General features: G+C 48.9%; 9 protein-coding genes across 9 annotated transcripts; 5 read left to right on the forward strand and 4 right to left on the reverse strand.

Annotated features, from left to right (window-relative positions):
• Positions 1–1,167: 1,167 nt before the first annotated feature.
• N7462_009492 (CTAG/PCC1 family protein) lies at positions 1,168–1,642 on the forward strand (the record flags this gene model as incomplete). The annotated part of the gene is made up of 2 exons (XM_057081206.1): positions 1,168–1,211; positions 1,315–1,642. The coding sequence occupies 2 exons, from the start codon at positions 1,168–1,170 to the stop codon at positions 1,640–1,642; spliced, it is 372 nt and encodes a 123-aa protein (XP_056930043.1).
• A 1,090-nt stretch (positions 1,643–2,732) lies between these two features.
• N7462_009493 (glutathione peroxidase) lies at positions 2,733–3,518 on the forward strand (the record flags this gene model as incomplete). The annotated part of the gene is made up of 2 exons (XM_057081207.1): positions 2,733–2,775; positions 2,956–3,518. The coding sequence occupies 2 exons, from the start codon at positions 2,733–2,735 to the stop codon at positions 3,516–3,518; spliced, it is 606 nt and encodes a 201-aa protein (XP_056930044.1).
• A 275-nt stretch (positions 3,519–3,793) lies between these two features.
• Positions 3,794–5,186, reverse strand: N7462_009494 (translin; the record flags this gene model as incomplete). Its single annotated transcript, XM_057081208.1, has 7 exons — positions 3,794–3,868; positions 3,941–4,090; positions 4,169–4,254; positions 4,343–4,448; positions 4,501–4,634; positions 4,783–4,906; positions 5,121–5,186. 7 exons carry the CDS (start codon positions 5,184–5,186, stop codon positions 3,794–3,796), a joined length of 741 nt encoding a protein of 246 aa, XP_056930045.1.
• A 566-nt stretch (positions 5,187–5,752) lies between these two features.
• Positions 5,753–6,365, reverse strand: N7462_009495 (DIM1 family thioredoxin-like protein; the record flags this gene model as incomplete). Its single annotated transcript, XM_057081209.1, has 4 exons — positions 5,753–5,778; positions 5,840–6,082; positions 6,143–6,190; positions 6,251–6,365. 4 exons carry the CDS (start codon positions 6,363–6,365, stop codon positions 5,753–5,755), a joined length of 432 nt encoding a protein of 143 aa, XP_056930046.1.
• Positions 6,366–7,655: 1,290 nt separating this feature from the next.
• N7462_009496 (60S ribosomal protein eL22) lies at positions 7,656–8,458 on the forward strand. Its single transcript, XM_057081210.1, has 4 exons — positions 7,656–7,687; positions 7,897–7,932; positions 8,012–8,208; positions 8,299–8,458. The coding sequence occupies exons 1-4, from the start codon at positions 7,673–7,675 to the stop codon at positions 8,423–8,425; spliced, it is 375 nt and encodes a 124-aa protein (XP_056930047.1). The 5' UTR covers positions 7,656–7,672; the 3' UTR covers positions 8,426–8,458.
• Positions 8,459–9,487: 1,029 nt separating this feature from the next.
• On the forward strand, positions 9,488–10,080 carry N7462_009497 (actin-binding ADF family protein; the record flags this gene model as incomplete). Its single annotated transcript, XM_057081211.1, has 3 exons — positions 9,488–9,762; positions 9,850–9,980; positions 10,055–10,080. The coding sequence occupies 3 exons, from the start codon at positions 9,488–9,490 to the stop codon at positions 10,078–10,080; spliced, it is 432 nt and encodes a 143-aa protein (XP_056930048.1).
• Positions 10,081–10,515: 435 nt separating this feature from the next.
• rex3 (putative RNA exonuclease Rex3) lies at positions 10,516–12,567 on the reverse strand (the record flags this gene model as incomplete). Its single annotated transcript, XM_057081212.1, has 1 exon — positions 10,516–12,567. One exon carries the CDS (start codon positions 12,565–12,567, stop codon positions 10,516–10,518), a length of 2,052 nt encoding a protein of 683 aa, XP_056930049.1.
• A 601-nt stretch (positions 12,568–13,168) lies between these two features.
• N7462_009499 (lipase ROG1 family protein) lies at positions 13,169–14,607 on the forward strand (the record flags this gene model as incomplete). Its single annotated transcript, XM_057081213.1, has 2 exons — positions 13,169–13,218; positions 13,290–14,607. The coding sequence occupies 2 exons, from the start codon at positions 13,169–13,171 to the stop codon at positions 14,605–14,607; spliced, it is 1,368 nt and encodes a 455-aa protein (XP_056930050.1).
• Positions 14,608–14,780: 173 nt separating this feature from the next.
• Positions 14,781–15,670, reverse strand: N7462_009500 (uncharacterized protein; the record flags this gene model as incomplete). The annotated part of the gene is made up of 2 exons (XM_057081214.1): positions 14,781–15,551; positions 15,647–15,670. The coding sequence occupies 2 exons, from the start codon at positions 15,668–15,670 to the stop codon at positions 14,781–14,783; spliced, it is 795 nt and encodes a 264-aa protein (XP_056930051.1).
• Positions 15,671–15,853: the final 183 nt, after the last annotated feature.

Below are 15,853 nucleotides of genomic sequence, written 5' to 3' on the forward strand. Positions count from 1 at the left end.
ATCGCCTGGCGGATTACTGGCTCTGAAAGACTCAATCGAAGGATACTCCCCTGGAAAAAGTCTGGTCCAAACAGGCCTGCCAATTTTGGCGCACTTCTCAGGAAGAAGAATTCTAAGGCCTGGGACTCATATTGTGATTCAAGAGCCGGCGCTGGCGCTAGTGTTCTGGGAGCCAATATCATGGATCTTACTTTTGGAGCCCTATAGCCCTGGCAGAGTCGCCCGGTCTTGGTACACCTAGACAATTTGGGCACAAGTTGAATTAGTCAGGCACTGGTGAACACAAGAAATTTGATAGTAATGAAAAAGGAATCAGGTACCGATTACATGCTGGCTTCCCTTCATCGCATTTAACTCGTCGAGATCTATGTAGATTTGAGTTTTTGCTCCCCTTTTCAGAGAGGCATGAGACCCACTTGCAAGTAATGCAACCGGTGCGTACTTTTGGCTTCCTAGTGCGTATTCTTTCCTGTTGGGACATGGAAATTTCATGAGAAGATTTGACTTCGAGCGTCATTTTGGTACAGAGACTTCTTTTGAGGAGAGATGTGGTGAAGATGCCACTAAGATAGGTTGTGTGGTGAGCGCCAACTCCTGCTGTGTCCTTTGGTCGCCCCCTTGCGTCAATTTTCTTATCTACGCGAACACAAATAGCAGTTTAGAGGGATTAGACTCAACAAGATATTGACTATATACAAGGTATTGACTATATCGGTTGGCTTCTTGTGGCCGTTTTAAAAAGATAATGTACCCATGCGAATTTGGGAAGAACACCGGACTTCGAAGCAAGCCGTAGTTAACCAGTAAAGAGGCCACGTGCTTTCCGACTCTATCAGAAAAAAAAATAAAAAAGACAATTTCAAAGATTATGGATACCTCCTGGAGCTTGCAGCTATTTGTAGCTGTATCTAAGGTACTAATTAGATGTTGCTGGATTATTCCCGGTTGTTTTGCACTGGCGGTCAGCTCCACGAGCAACTGTTGAATCTGATCTCGAGGCTGAGTCATCCTCGCCAAGTGCCCCTCCCAACTCGCTTTGGAGAAGGAAGTTGAGCCTCCAGTAGAAAAGAAACAATTATCCCTCTCAGCAGCACTACGTAGTCCAAGAGACTTGCTAGCTTCCAGTTTTTCATTTTTCTTCAGCAATTGATCCTGTCATCCTTGAAAATGGCTTCCACTCAACCCTCCGACGCCGAGTTCCCATACTCGCTGTATGATTCCTCTCCCCCGCCTTAACCTTTCCACACACACATCATAGCTGCTTTACGGCTGTCGTTTGAGCTTAGGGATTCGTCTTGCTGATTGCATTCTCAGAACTATCTCTCTCCCTTTTCCGACCCATCGTCTGGCCTCCTCAGCCCTTCAAGCTCTCGAGGTCGACGCCGAGCTGTCCCCATTTGTGCGGCGCACATTGACCCTTACGGCCCCGTCCTCCAAACACTCTGCCGAGCCCCAGGAAAAGAAGCTGAAGCAGGATCCAGATGAGTCGAAGACAGTTCTCCAGACCATCTACCGTGCGACTACCAACCGCATGTTGCGCGTGGCCGTGAACGGGTTTATGGAAAGTCTCGGAGTAGTTCTCGGTGTGATGACGGAGTTGGACGTCGATGTACTCCAGGCAGAGGCCGAAATGGAGGGGTGAAGATCAGACAAATTGACAACCTTTTGCTGTCTTACCCAATAAGCCCTGTGGACGCCAACAAGGCCTCGGGTGGGGGGAGGAGACCCGGCCAGGGACTATATTTTCGATGCGCTGACCGTCATAAGGCCATTTTCATCGCATGCTACAAAGGCCTCGGAAGTTTCTCATATGGCGTGTGCTTTCCAAAGTCCGGGTCTCTTCGCCCGGGTGACCGTTTTGCCCATCCCAAGACCTTCAACCTCTGTTTTGGGGCAGACGTCCGATCGGAGATCATACCACAAGTGTGCGGGCCATCAGCCCGCGGCTGTCCGACGGGGAGGCTGTGCGGCCATGGGAAGAATGGGATAAGCGACTAGACAGCACTATTATAATCAAACCCACCACTGGGGTGGGACGATCCCAGGTCTTGCTTTTTCCTAAAAAGGAAAGCTGGTGGTTCTGAGAGGGTCATGCAGTTGCACAATTTGCTTCTCATTACGCGCGCAGGGCGCCACCGGGAGTGGTCGAGGCCCGCGAGTTCTTCTAAGCAACCAGCCGACAAGGCCATGAGTAATGCCAGACTCAATAGTCGCCCGATAATTCCAAATCACTGAGTCGCAGTCGACCCCACTCGTTGTGTTTTCGTGTAGATTTGTGCAGAGCCCGACCAATTAAGCTTAATACTTTTCTACTTGACACAATTCCTGCAGCATTCGGGCAGTGGAAACACGAAAAAAGGAACCGTTGGATGATCGCACATTCCTCCAATCACGTCGCGCATCGCCGCGATCGGCTCGGGACCAAGCTGCAGCCGTCGGTCTCTCAGGCCTCCGTGTCTGGACCTGCGATCATTGGTAATTGCTTGTCTGAGAGAAGCAGGAGGAGAACTAGAGAAGTAGAGCACCCGGGGCTAGTAACTATGGCTTCGGCCCTGTCCTACAAAACCGCGCTGTCTCGCCAAGCTCGCCAATCTCTCCGGTTTACTCACATCCTCGGTTCTCCCCGCTCCCCTTTCCTCTCGACGTCATCGAACCACCAGCATTCGAACACTCGTCTTTTCTTTCCGCGACAGCTTCCTCTCTGCTCCTACACCTTTATTCAATCCAGAACAATGGCCTCCGCGACCGCTTTCTTTGATTTTGAGCCCGTTGACAGTAAGTCGCGAGTCCTGAGTCCTTGAGTCCCGCTAGAACAACGCCAGCCACTTGGTCCCTGTCCCTGTCACATCCCTCCCTCCTTTTTGCGAAACCCCTACCCATGCCAGGCGCATCGTACAGATGCTGGCTCACCGCAGTAATATACCGCGCGCTAACCCGTTCGCTTCTGCTGAACAGAGAAGGGCCAGCCCTTCCCTCTCTCGGAGCTGAAGGGCAAGGTTGTCCTGGTCGTCAACACTGCCTCCAAGTGCGGCTTCACCCCTCAGTTTGAGGGCCTCGAGAAGCTCTACAAGAAACTGAAGGCCGAGTACCCCGATGACTTCACCATCCTTGGTTTCCCCTGCAACCAGTTTGGCGGCCAGGACCCGGCCTCCAACGATGAGATCCAGTCTTTCTGCCAGATCAACTACGGCGTCAGCTTCCCCGTCCTGGGCAAGCTGGAAGTCAACGGCGACAACGCCGACCCCCTCTTCACCTGGCTGAAAGAAAAGATGCCCGGCGCCCTTGGCCTCAAGCGCGTCAAGTGGAACTTTGAGAAGTTCCTGGTCGCCGCTGACGGAACTGTCGTCTCGCGCCATTCATCTCTGACCAAGCCCGAGTCGCTTGAGGGCGCTATTGTCAAGGAGATCCAGAAGGCACAGAAGGCTGGTACTGCTGCCTCCACGCAGAAGGCTACTGAGACTACTGGAGCTGAGGGCACTGGGCCCACTGAGGCCACCGAGACTGCTAAGCTTTCGTGAGCCGGATCGTCCGTCAGGTTTCGGTTGTGGCTTAAACTGTTTATCCTTCCCTAATTTGTTTCTTGTATCTATACCTCCGCGCACCTTTTTTTGCCTTTGCATTTGTACGTAATACGCTCGTTCTTTTACGAGGGAAGTTAAAATTCCATTTATGGTTACGAATTTTTTTCTTCGTACTTCCGCTCATAACATGACTGGTTCCCTCTAGATCTTTCAGCCGCCCGCGCGCCGTCAATTGTTTTTCCGCCACATTAGGACCCTTAGGTCTCCAAGACTTAAGCGGCATCGCTGCCCTTCGGAATCAGATTTCGGAGCGAGAGGTCGTAGACAACATCTTCAACCTTCTTAACCTATATTCGCGTAAAAGAACGTCAGTCGGAAAAGACTTCTCTGCGGCGTAATTGCCCTTTGCAAAAACTTACACTGTACTTAATCCCATCGCTACGTTTGCGTAGGATGTCATTCTTCAGATTCAGCAACTGGAATCCGGCAAAGAGATCCTTGATGAAGTTGCTAATCTGGAGAGGGCGGTGATAGTCGCCTAAGGTGACGGAGTTGACGGCCAAGCGCGACTAGTGAGTCAAATTAGCCTTCGCTCATTCATCTCTTCTCATGGCGGCAGATGAGGCCTCCAAGGATGGGGTTCTTACCAACTCCTCTACCATGGCAATCAAAGCCAGGAGGTACTCCTCGATTGTGAGGTGGAACGCATCTTCCTGCTTGAGATTAATTGGGACTGTGGAAGAAGAGAAATTATCAGTTAAAAGTGCACCCAGAAGTGAGAAAAAAACAATGCCGTTTTCATGAGTAGTGTCGTAGCGTACTTTCCAGAAACTTGCCCACGTCCTCGATAGTCATGAACGACGCCGAACTGGGCCCCTTGTGCTCCTGCAAGCCGCCGAGCCAAGCGCAGAGCTCGATCGAAGCAACCTAGAATCCGATCAGACATGATGCCCACTTGCTCCGGGTCAAGAAGACTTACCAGGTTTTGCAGCTCGCGCGACCATAGCCCATTGTACTTATAAAACGGGTGCTTGTCTGCAACGGCCTTCAGCCGAAGCACCTCCTGCTTCTCTGCGAGGATTTCAGCGGCAGCTTCATCGAGCACAGGCTTGACTTTGTTGAAAGAGTTAGCGAAACGTCTGGTCCAAAAGGTCTCTCCCTATATCGGGGGCGAGCCACTCCTCGCACGGCTCTCAAGAGACAGGGGTCATGCAGGAGAAAGGCAAGACGATAATCCATGGGTTGAGTAGGTAATACATACGCTGGTCGGATGGGGTAGAGTGTGCCCTCGAGAGGATAGCCTGCGTCGAGCGTCCTATGAAAGTCGCATCAGCTTCGATTTGCCCACACGGATACTGATGAAGGTCCTCGAAAGCTCCCTCTCGCTATCTCGTATGTGGGAACAAAAATGATCAGAATGGATGGCAATGGTTTCCTACCTTTTCTGGCTAGAGTCTGGACAATTTCATGGAGTTCCTATGCCTCAAATGTCAACTTTAGGCCACACTGGTGCGATCAGCCGCTTCGAACGGAAGCTTTGGCTTGGCACGCGCAGAAAATACTTTAGGTCCGCGCACGGAGTGGGATCGCGAGACTCACATCGCGGACAGTGGTCTCCTCATCGATTTTCGTCTGAAGATCCTCAAATATGCGTTGGTTGATCATTTTGGCGATGGCTATGAAAAGGTGTGGGAGGTACTGTGGGTGGAATGCGGACGTGTGGTGGTGGACGGCCGGTGGACGGATTCAACAAGTCACGTCCAGGTTCAAGAACGGCCCTCAGAAACTTAGGGGGGTTTTTTGAAGAAATTCAATTAAAAGGGACCCAGATCTCATAGTAGCGTGGCCTTTTCAAGCATTTCTTTTAATTAGATATTACACCAATTGTAGGTGGAGAAGAGCTGCTGAAGCTTGCAAACTATCTACACAGCGGGTGATCTGGGCAACCACCACTACGCTTATTGAGCGAACTACAGAAAGATGCTATTTGGCCATAACTTCCTCTCTTTTCTTCTGGAATTGAACCGACAGTATATCTTTTGAATTCGAACTAGCCGGCCTAGCCACCATTAAGAAAAATCTTTATTGAACCAACTCCAAGAACGCAAATATCCAAGGGTTTATTTTTACACTGCTTCATCTGCAGCGCATGTAATAATCATCAAGTTTATGAAATGATGCGACATCCATCAAATATCGCCGGTATCACCATCCTCCCGAGAGAGCTTCGTTTAGTATCGGTATCGTGTAGAGTAATCTGCGCATGTTGTCAGCTTCCGAGTGACTTCCTCCAGCAGCTAAAATCAGTAGTCACTTACCCTTCGGGCTGACCACCAGACCACGACCCTTCTTCGCGCCCTTGTAGATGGTCTCGATGATATCTATCAACTCTTGCTTGTCCTCAAGCACCCAGTTCAGCTTATTGTTATTTCCGGTGCCGAAATCGCACATCATATGCTTGTTGCGGTAGAAGAACATGATGGTCATGGTGTCGTATAGCTCGTACATCGTATTGAAGTCAGGAACCTCGTCAATGTCGCAAAGGTAGATCACGGCGAAGTCTGTGACAAGCCAAAGTCAGCTGCTAACGTTTCTGTGGGAGTTCGGCAAGGGGGAACCACTCTTGACACGTTCGGCGATCTTGTAGAGGAGTTCATCTTGGCGGATACCTACACGCATGGTAAGTTAGTCCATGACTTATGCGACATAGCAGAGATGGTTGGACTCACAGTCGGGGTCGTGGTCACGGCCGAATCGAATCACCACCAGGCGCTCCTCCTCGGACAGGATAGCCTGGTCCACGTGCCAGGCAGTCTGCAGGTGAGGGAGCACGATGGAGCCCATGGCGATGGTATGTTTGAGGGTGAGGGGAGCACTGGTCGCATAAATTTGGCAAGTTGGAGAGCTTATCAGGTGCCCCACGATAGAGGCTAGTCAGGTGACATCGACCTTGGGTTTATGTCCGGGGTCCAGAAAATGTCAACGAATTATCAGAGCACTTTCCTTTTTTCTTTTCTTTTCCTTTTTTGACAAGCAACGTTCATTGATGCGTTTCAGCTAGTGGATAATACTTTGAGTTTCGGTTTGTCTAGGAAAATCTAAAGTATTGACAGGCATTCGAGACCCAGCTGGGCTACTAAGATATATGTTCATGGTCGGCAATGTATGTAGACATGTCCTGACTTTGGTCAGTTGCATGTACGGGTAAAAAAATATATATATACTTTTAAATAAGCTTGTTACTTGGTCGAAATATTGTTTTCATAGGTTCCTACTGTGCTGGGCTCACCTTGACCGTTATCGTACATCTCAGTCTTGCAAGTGTCCTCATTCCTCAAAATCCTTTGAAGGGCTACAGACCAAGTTTCACTAGTCGACAAAACCTTCAGTGCAGCATTCCAAGGAACTTGCTGTGAGCAGGGCGAAGATGGAAGGGACATGGACATGTAAAAACAGCAGGTAACTTTATCAAGACAGAGCAATGAATAAAATTGCCACAGAAAACCAGTTCTTCTCCAAGCGGTCAGACAAGCCGACACAATTGATGAAAAAGGGTATTCGCGTCGATCGGGGGTAGTGTGAGCCCGATGACACTGTGCGACGAGGCATGCGCAAGCACAGGGGCCAAGTCGCGGGATCCAAAAATGAGAATAATCAATGTTGTTTTGCTATGCAAAACTTTCAGAGATTAAACTGAAAAGAACAGATACTACACTTGATCTAAGCCAATTGGCAAAGAGAGCTGGAAAAGAAAAAAAAGAAGAGGAAGAGTGGCGAGGGGGAGGCAGTATTTATACTCTGCCGAGTGGGGCTCGGCTGTGGCCTCAGCACTAGCCTCGTTTAGACTAGCCAATGATAGCACAGAGCCACCTATATGATGACTGACCCATATCTGACTCATCAATCATGTGATATCAGGTGGCCTGGGATGTTCCACCATCACCTGACCACCATCACCCTAGCCCTTCACATTTCCCAAAAGGGACTAGCCCACACACCGCGAGCCCGCCATGAATTTTCGAGGCCGAAAAGAGCTCCACTGCAGCGAAAGTTGATCTTTCTCCCGACCATCTCTCTCCCGACGGCGCAGGATATTCACCTCTTTGCGACCACTTTCTCCCCAAATTTTCAACCCCCCCCAAATCATCACAATGGCTCCCGCTGCTGTACGTTGAAAGAATGCCCCTCAGACCGCTTTGCTGTTCCCCCCGGCCATCTCGGCGGGCTTGCTCTTTGCCAAAAACGGTATACCGAATATTGGAAAATCTATTCGGTTGAAATGCGCCGTCAATGAGCAAGACAAGTCTACCGAGAAAGCCATTGGGGCTTCCGACATGATGGAGCAGTAGGCTAATCCTTTCCCCCTCGGCAATAGGCTCGTGGTCGCAAGGCCCAGAAGGTCACCCAGAAGGTACGTCTTTCCAAGCTACTCCCGTTGAACACCCCTCCCCAGTTCACGAGCCCCGAGGCTAACTGAAACTTCTCTGCAGTTCATCATCAACGCTTCGCAGCCCGCTAGCGACAAGATCTTCGATGTCTCTGCCTTCGAGAAGTTCCTCCACGACCGCATCAAGGTCGAGGGCCGTGTCGGCAACCTCGGTGACAGCGTTGCCATCTCCCAGGTTGGCGATGGCAAGATCGAGGTTGTTGCTCACATCCCCTTCTCTGGTCGCTACCTTAAGTACCTGTAAGCTTTTCTTCCTTGGATACCCACTTCACGCAATCTTGCTGCTTTCTCGATACCCGTACGCTGACCACCCGTTTCTTCTCTCTTCAGGACCAAGAAGTACCTCAAGAAGCAGCAGCTCCGTGACTGGCTCCGTGTCGTCTCCACCTCCAAGGGTGTCTACGAGCTCCGCTTCTACAACGTCGTCAACGACGAGGCTGAGGAGGATGAGGAGTAAATGCGCATCTTCGGCGTGTGACCTGCATGTCGACCGATTGGAACTGGTCTGTGTGTCACGCTCTTGGACCGGAGGGATTACCGCCGGTTTAAAGTGTGAGAGTCCATGGGGGGTTTCTGGTCGTGGTGATGTGTCGGGATAGACTAGCCTACATTGTAGGCGAAATGAAAAAAAGTTTATACCCTCCACAAGAATTTTTATCTTTTCCTCTGTAATCGAAGTAGATCATGTGCATTTTATCGTGCTGCACCGTATTCTGGCCTACCTCTTGGTTGGTACTCTCTTTTAGGTATTGATACCAGTGATGCCATAAGTGGGGACCGTTCTCTTTATCAACTAGTTTAGAGAAGCAGAATATTCTAGGTGCTCGATATGCCCATCTACTCCAGTTGAGAGGAATTCATAGTTGTTCAAGATACCTGTGAAAATGAAAGAAAACAGACAATCGTGAGTAGACACCGTTCAAATGGACATGATTCTGATACTGGTTTGTTGTAATCCATACCGGGTAAACGTAGTGACAAACTAGAAGATAGCCATCTTTATTTTTCCACCTCTGAATGATGAATCAAAATGGACCTAGAGGACTTAGTTGTAAGATAATGTACTATGTCTTCCGGGAAACTGCTAATGGTCTGCTCGGCGCTATACATTTCGGCTACTTGCTTGAGCTCTAGGATTTCTCCACTGAGCGAACTAAATCTGATTTGAGTGGAAGAGTATCTCGTATATAGCTGATGCCGTTTGTTATTCACTAGTCACCTAAACAGGTAATAGTCTACTAAGGAGGCTAGCCCAGGAAATATACGTCATGCCTAGATAGCAGTGTACATCCATCCTGGCACAGAGGGTTAGGTACAAGTAAACAAATGTAGCAGGCTAATTTCGCTGATAGAGAAAGGCTGTTAGCGTCATGGTGGAGGCGTGCAGATCAGGAAGATCAGCAATGCACTCTTTCCCCGCCCTGAAAGAAAAGCCGGGGTAAGAAGCCAGTAGAAATGACGACTCTTCCCCCTCTTTTCTTTTCCTCTCAACATATCTCCTCTACCTACTGTTGACACCATGACCAGAGGGTTCGCAACCATCACGCCTGAATGTGAAGTCGCCTTTGATGAGGTCAAAGAGACTGACAACCTTAACTTCGTCATTTATGAGGCCTCCGCACACAATAAGAATATCACCGTTGCCGAACGTGGTAAATACCAGGACTACGCCGAGTTCATCGCTCGCTTCAAAGACGACACTCCCAGATATGCCGTTGTTGATTTCAACTATGACTTTCCGACCGGCGAGAGTGCTGAGAAGCAGCAGAGACACAAATTAGTTTTCATCACATGGTAAGCTCTCTTGAATCCCTGATATCTGCGATGGCGATGGGGTCTGCAAAGGGCCAGAAGGGCCGACAATCCAACACCATAATCTAGGGTTCCAGCGGCAGCAAGCATGCATGAAAGATCCTACTACACATCAAACAAAGATCATCTTTACTGCGCGCTCCTCGACATCAGTCTCCATGTGCAAGCTACCTCCCAAGTGGATCTGGCCCACGCTACTAGTACGTAAATCAAGAGAATCTTACCTTTTTCTACCATGAAATTTGTAAATGACAATACCTTTTTTTTAATTCAGTCCTGAGCAAGTTCAAGACACTCTAGAGAGATGGATCCTATCGGTCTTATCGATGCGAGGAGCTGGCATAGCCAGAGGATGGCGAAAACCTTGAATGCTCTCACCTATGATAATCAATGAAACATTTCATTCATCAGTTGGTAATTCTCCACCTTCACCTTAACTTGGTCGTAGTTAGCCCCATCAGTACTCTGATTGCTGCCCTGAAACCATCCAGGAGGAACAAAATGGGAGTTTCAGATAGCATAGTCCATCAGCACTACAAACCCAGTCTCAATAGCGTCAAAATGCGCGGAAGAAAGTCATCCTGTATGATTATTGACTTTTTATTTAGGCCTATATGTGGATCTCAATATCGATGATAGCTCTCGTACATATGCGACAAAATCTCCGCATTTCGCCACTAAGGGCGCATCTTGCCTCACTGAAATTGTTTGAGGCATTGCTATGGCCTGGCCCACTTAGAGCCAGGTCGCGACACCCAGAATTTGTGCAGATCTGCCTCGACCGGATACATCAGAGTTAATCTGAGTTTTTTCTTTTATGTCCAACGCCAGGGCCCAGACCGAGTGCCATCTTGTGCGCATCCGTTGGCTCTTGACCAGGAGGGGGATCAACTTGTCATCCTCGAGACGCCAGCCCTTGGATTTCAAACGTTTCCAAAGATCGCCCGCTTTAACCCGCACTAAATCCCCAGTGGCAATGGAGTCTTCCTTTGAGTCGTGTCCTTTTGTTCCTCCTGTTTGAATGTCACGGTCGAGAAATCTCCGAGATAGGGTCTTGAGACTCATGCGATTGGGAAGACCGCCCTTTGGATGGGGATATAGAATAACTGTATCTATAACAGTGGGGTGGATTATTCGGCAGACATTGAGGTCATTGTCAATTGCGTGGCCAATTAAGGGTGTATCGGGTTGAAGAAATCGGAAAATCAAGTCCCGCGCTACAGCGGGCGAATCCACAACTTGCATAGGTTTTTGATCCTTACTTTTAGCTTGAGAAGGGAGTTCAGTAGAAGAGCTCGAGGTCCTATAAGGCGTGGCGGAGGCGTAGTGTTCAGGGAACACACCGGAATACCGCGAATTGAGGTCCAGGACTTCACCCATAGGCTTGACAAGAACGTCAAGAAGCTCACGTCCCTCTGGCCAGCTGACAGCAGAAACACGGATAAGCTCCAGGCCTAACGTCGTGTAGCCCATCTCGCAATCGAAACATACCGGCTGCAAAGGACCTTGGTCGGTTTGAAGTGGAGTTTCTTTGAACTGGAGAATCGATGCGAGTCGTTTGGCCTCAGAGACTTTGAAAACATGGGTATCACCCTTCATGCAACCGGGTGAGGCACCCAAGCTTTCGCCACAGCAGGGGAAGTATGCCTCCGACGAGCCGGTGTGTCTCTCAGTCTTCTTTCGGGGTGGATAGAAGGGCCGGCTTGGATGGTGGGTACATTGTCCAGTGGTTGTTAATGCACCATCCTCACGACGACCAGGGAAAACCTGGAAACGGCTTCCACAACGGTCGCACTTCTCCCAACCCTTCGATTCCACAACGCCTTTTTTGGCTATTTCTATCTCTGCTTCTGTGGGAAGCTTTGTAACATAGCCGAATTCTTCGAGGCCGTCCAAGGGTGTTAGTAATGATGCCGCAAGAGCCACCTCTTCCTTGCTGGTGAGGCCAGTATGAAGGGGGTTGGGAGTCTCAGAAGTAGCGCTCGCTGGTTGAATTGGGTTGATTTTATAATACCGGTCATTGAGGTGATTTATAACTTCTTCGGTCCATTCTGCAGTGCTCAACTTTGCCAATTTCACAATACGAAGCTTTATGACATTTGAGTAGAGGTCGCCGCTGTCTTTTGCGAGCTTCTCCTCCTCGTCCAGCGCCATCGTTATCAATTCGTCAGGAGTTAGGATAAAAGATTTATTTGAGCTGTCCTTGTCCTTGGCCAGTTTCTGACTCTGCGCAACCATTGAAGAATGGAGCTTTTTCAAAATCGCAGTTCGGACAGTATGAGTAGCCGGAGGCTTGGTCAACATGCGAGGGTTGAGACTTTCTTTTGGTGCCTTTCGAGGAGGAAGACGTGACAACGGGCCAGGTGAAGTAGCCGCAGTGCTGCCCACAGTAGATTCCATTTTTGATTTTTCTCCAAGTCTTTTAGATGGAGGCGGGGAAATCTCTCGAGAGGCTGACCGTAGAATCGGATTGTTTTGTTTGGCATCTTGAGATTGATGAGGTGGGCCTGGAGTTGATGTGGAGGATCTCGGTGTCACCACAGGGGTAATTGAAACTTCAGACGATGTCGAAGCATTACTCAAAGATGATGCGACAGCGCCCATCCTTGGCCTTTTTGCAACATGTAAGTTGTCCACATTCGATGGACGAGGGTTGACGGGTCGAGACACAAGTTTCTTTGTCTCAGACGCGCCGAGGCTCTGATGAGCGAACATGCACGCCAATAGAGAGCAGCCTTGACCCTCGGGGCAGGGTACCTCCGCAAATAGGCCTAATGTGGTGAACATTGTGAATGCGCCGAATGGCAGCGCTTAGAAATCTACCTCTGGGCGCCTAATAACGGGATCAGAGAGGAGTGAAGTCAAGGCAGTGACCAGTTTGATTCATGGTAAATCAACCATGATGGATCCTTGTCATCTAGGAAATTGAAGGGCTTTGTTGTTGAAGAACCATAACAAACAATAACGAGGTGTAGCTGATAGCTCAGGTCAAAGGAGCGCTATTTACTTCGAGCAGCAACACCATGACCATCGCAACGAATCTGTGATATCAGATACGCTGTCAACTGATATATCCGAAGTGTTGCAGCAATCAAATCACAGGGAACCAGGCGATCGATTGTTGGATGTTGTGGAAAGTTGGCGATGGCAAGTTGAAGCGGTGCCGGCTAGTCAGTGACGGACGTCGGAAGTTGGTTTGCAAACTAGGCAAAGTTGGAAGCCTGAAACACGGGGCCAACACCCATTGTCTTATCGACCACTTTTATACCTATAGGCGCTTAAATCGTCACTGGGCGTCAACACCAGCAATGGAGTTCTTAACATCCAGTTGCCCGGTAAGGATTCTCTACCCCTTCAAGATTCCTGAGTGTTGTTCCTTGCAGGAGCCATGACTGAGATTTCTACCAAAGCCGAGCACTTGTGTGTCCTGGTGCATGGGTAAGGTTCAAGTCTAGATTGCATCTCAAGTTTCCCCCCAAAAGAACTAAACTAATTAATTTTGCGCATAGACTTTGGGGTAATCCAAAAAACCTCGAGTATCTAGAATTTGCTCTCAGGCAGAAGCACAGCGAAGAGATTTTGTATATTCTCCGAGCGAAAGACAACAGTGGAAGTTTCACATACGATGGGATCGAACTCGGCGGAGAGCGCGTGGCGCATGAGATCGAGCAAACGCTGATGACCTTGGAAGCAAAAGGCCAAAAAATTACCAAAATCAGTATAGTTGGATATTCTCTTGGAGGGTTAGTGTCACGATATGCGATCGGCTTACTTCATTCCAGAGGCTGGTTTGAGAAAGTGCAACCCATCAACTTCACCACTTTCGCTTCACCGCATGTTGGGGCGAGAATACATCTCAAAGGACTCTGGAACTATATCTGGAACACAATGGGAGCGATCACGATTTCGATGTCTGGCCGCCAGCTCTTCATGATAGACTCCTTCCGAGACACTGGACGTCCACTTCTCAATGTGCTGGCGGACCACGAGAGCATCTTCATTCAGGGACTGAAGAAATTCCACAATCGTTGTGTTTATGCGAATATAGTACATGACCGTACTGTTAAGTTTTACACCTCGGCTATTTCCAAAACGGATCCATTCGGGAATCTGGAAAACATTAACATCAACTATGTAAATGGCTATCACCAAGTCATTATTGACTCTAATAAATGGCTACTACCATTTATGCCAAAAAAAGAGACCATGTGGACGAAAACAAAATCATTCACAAGAAACCTGCCTTACAATGTACTCGTCTTTCTTCTAGCCCCCATCCTGGTGCCTCTCTATCTCCTCAACGCTGTAATTCAAACGCCTCGCAGTCGACAGCGGATACGTCAACACGAAGAGGGGGACAACGGTTTGCTATTTGGAAGGTATAAAATACCTTTACTAGTGCAGGATGCTCAGAATGTCCTGGAGGAGCTTTTTGATACTGCGAATGTGTATCCGCGGCCTGACTATCTCTCAACTATCGAAGAAGTTGAAATGTCCGATTCGTCTACCCTCCATGCAGCATCATTGACGGACAAAAAACTAGACGAGGTCAATGAATCGATGGCTAGGTCAGACTTATCGGCAAGCACAGATTATATTGATATTGATATTGAGAATTCTGGCGGCTGTCGACCGACACTTGATTTGACCGACGAGCAGTTTTCGATCATTGACTCACTCAATGCTGTAGGATTCAGGAAACACCCGGTCCACATCCATCACCACCGGCGTGGCCATGCAGCGATGATCGTCAGGAGGGAAAGCCACGGATTTGAGGAAGGCAAGATGGTTTTGAAGCATTGGCTTGACAACGAATTTGTAATCTGAGATCAAGATCAAGATCTATGCACTGATTGTACTCGACAGCATTTTTTGGTTGTTCAATACCTGAGCCTTATGTTTTATTTTATTGGGTGAAAATATTCAATTATATTGTTTTCCATTTGAGACACCTCGTGCACAAAATTGAATCTAGAATATACAAGATACTACCTATCACGCTACATGTCTTGCACGCATTCGTAAGATACTCGGCTAATGCCCTTCTGGCGACTAATCTTGCGCACAGTAATTGGTCCCACCAAACTGGTTCGGGACACATGAGTACCACCACAAGGGTTTCGATCAAGACCACCTATGCTAGCGATGCGAACAGGACCGGCTCTTGTCGCGCCCCGACCTTCAAGGTCGCTTCCATCCTCCATCCATGAGATCAAGATTGGCAAGTCTTGCTGGACCAGCTCATCCACCTTTGCCTGGATCAGCGGCTTATGCTCGTTGTATAACAGGCCTTCATACTCCATGCAAGCTTCCTTTGGGAAGTGATTTGCCTTGAATTTCTTCATTTCTGGAAAAAGGATCTCCATTGCCAGTCCGACAATATGTCCTCCCGTATGTAACCGGGAATGGTAATCGCGCTTGGCACCGTCGACTTGCTGGACAACAACCTGGCCTTCAACAAGGGGCGCACTTCCCTCAACCGGCTTGCCAAAGTGAAGAATCCTTCCATCTTCCACCTTGCGCACGAAAGACACAGTGAATGTTGGATCTTGATCAACGAGCGCGAGTGTGCCAGTATCGCTTGGCTGACCACCCCCTTGCGGATACAAGATGGTCTGGCGCATTGTGATTGCCGTATCATCCGGACCAGCATTTTTGATCAAGCTCTTTTCATTTTCTGGGAGCGCCGAGACCGACTGGCATGAGACTATCTCCGAGGTCAGGGTTCTCAGCGCAGCATTGTGCAAATATACTGCTTCTGTGGATGTGGCCTATTTTAGATGTTAGACACAAGGATCGCTCTAAACAAATATTTCTCAATCGGGACCTGCCATTTTGCTTCACCAGACGTATGAGATTAGCTTACAGGTTCCCTCCATGTGGCCCCCATTGCAATCATCGGTCCAGTGGATCGATTTTTCCCCCGCGTAGTGGGCCACATCACGAATAGGGATGCATTTGCAGCCCGGATTCTCAGGCGCCGACTCTCGGGACTAGTTCAATGTATGGGGGAAAGCCCAAAACGGGACTGACCTGTGTTCCTCGATCAAAAAAGATCACGCAGAATGATTTT

Source organism: Penicillium macrosclerotiorum, assembly GCF_028827735.1.
Source record: "Penicillium macrosclerotiorum strain IBT 26536 chromosome Unknown utg000009l_segment0_segment0, whole genome shotgun sequence".
NCBI lineage: Eukaryota > Fungi > Ascomycota > Eurotiomycetes > Eurotiales > Aspergillaceae > Penicillium > Penicillium macrosclerotiorum.

What these genes read in the sequence shown, in the direction of transcription:
- N7462_009496 (XM_057081210.1), top strand. An exon ending in CCCAGAAGGTCACCCAGAAG is followed by an intron (nt 7,933 to 8,011) that starts GTACGTCTTTCC and finishes ACTTCTCTGCAG; the next exon opens with TTCATCATCAACGCTTCGCA. An exon ending in GGTCGCTACCTTAAGTACCT is followed by an intron (nt 8,209 to 8,298) that starts GTAAGCTTTTCT and finishes TTCTCTCTTCAG; the next exon opens with GACCAAGAAGTACCTCAAGA.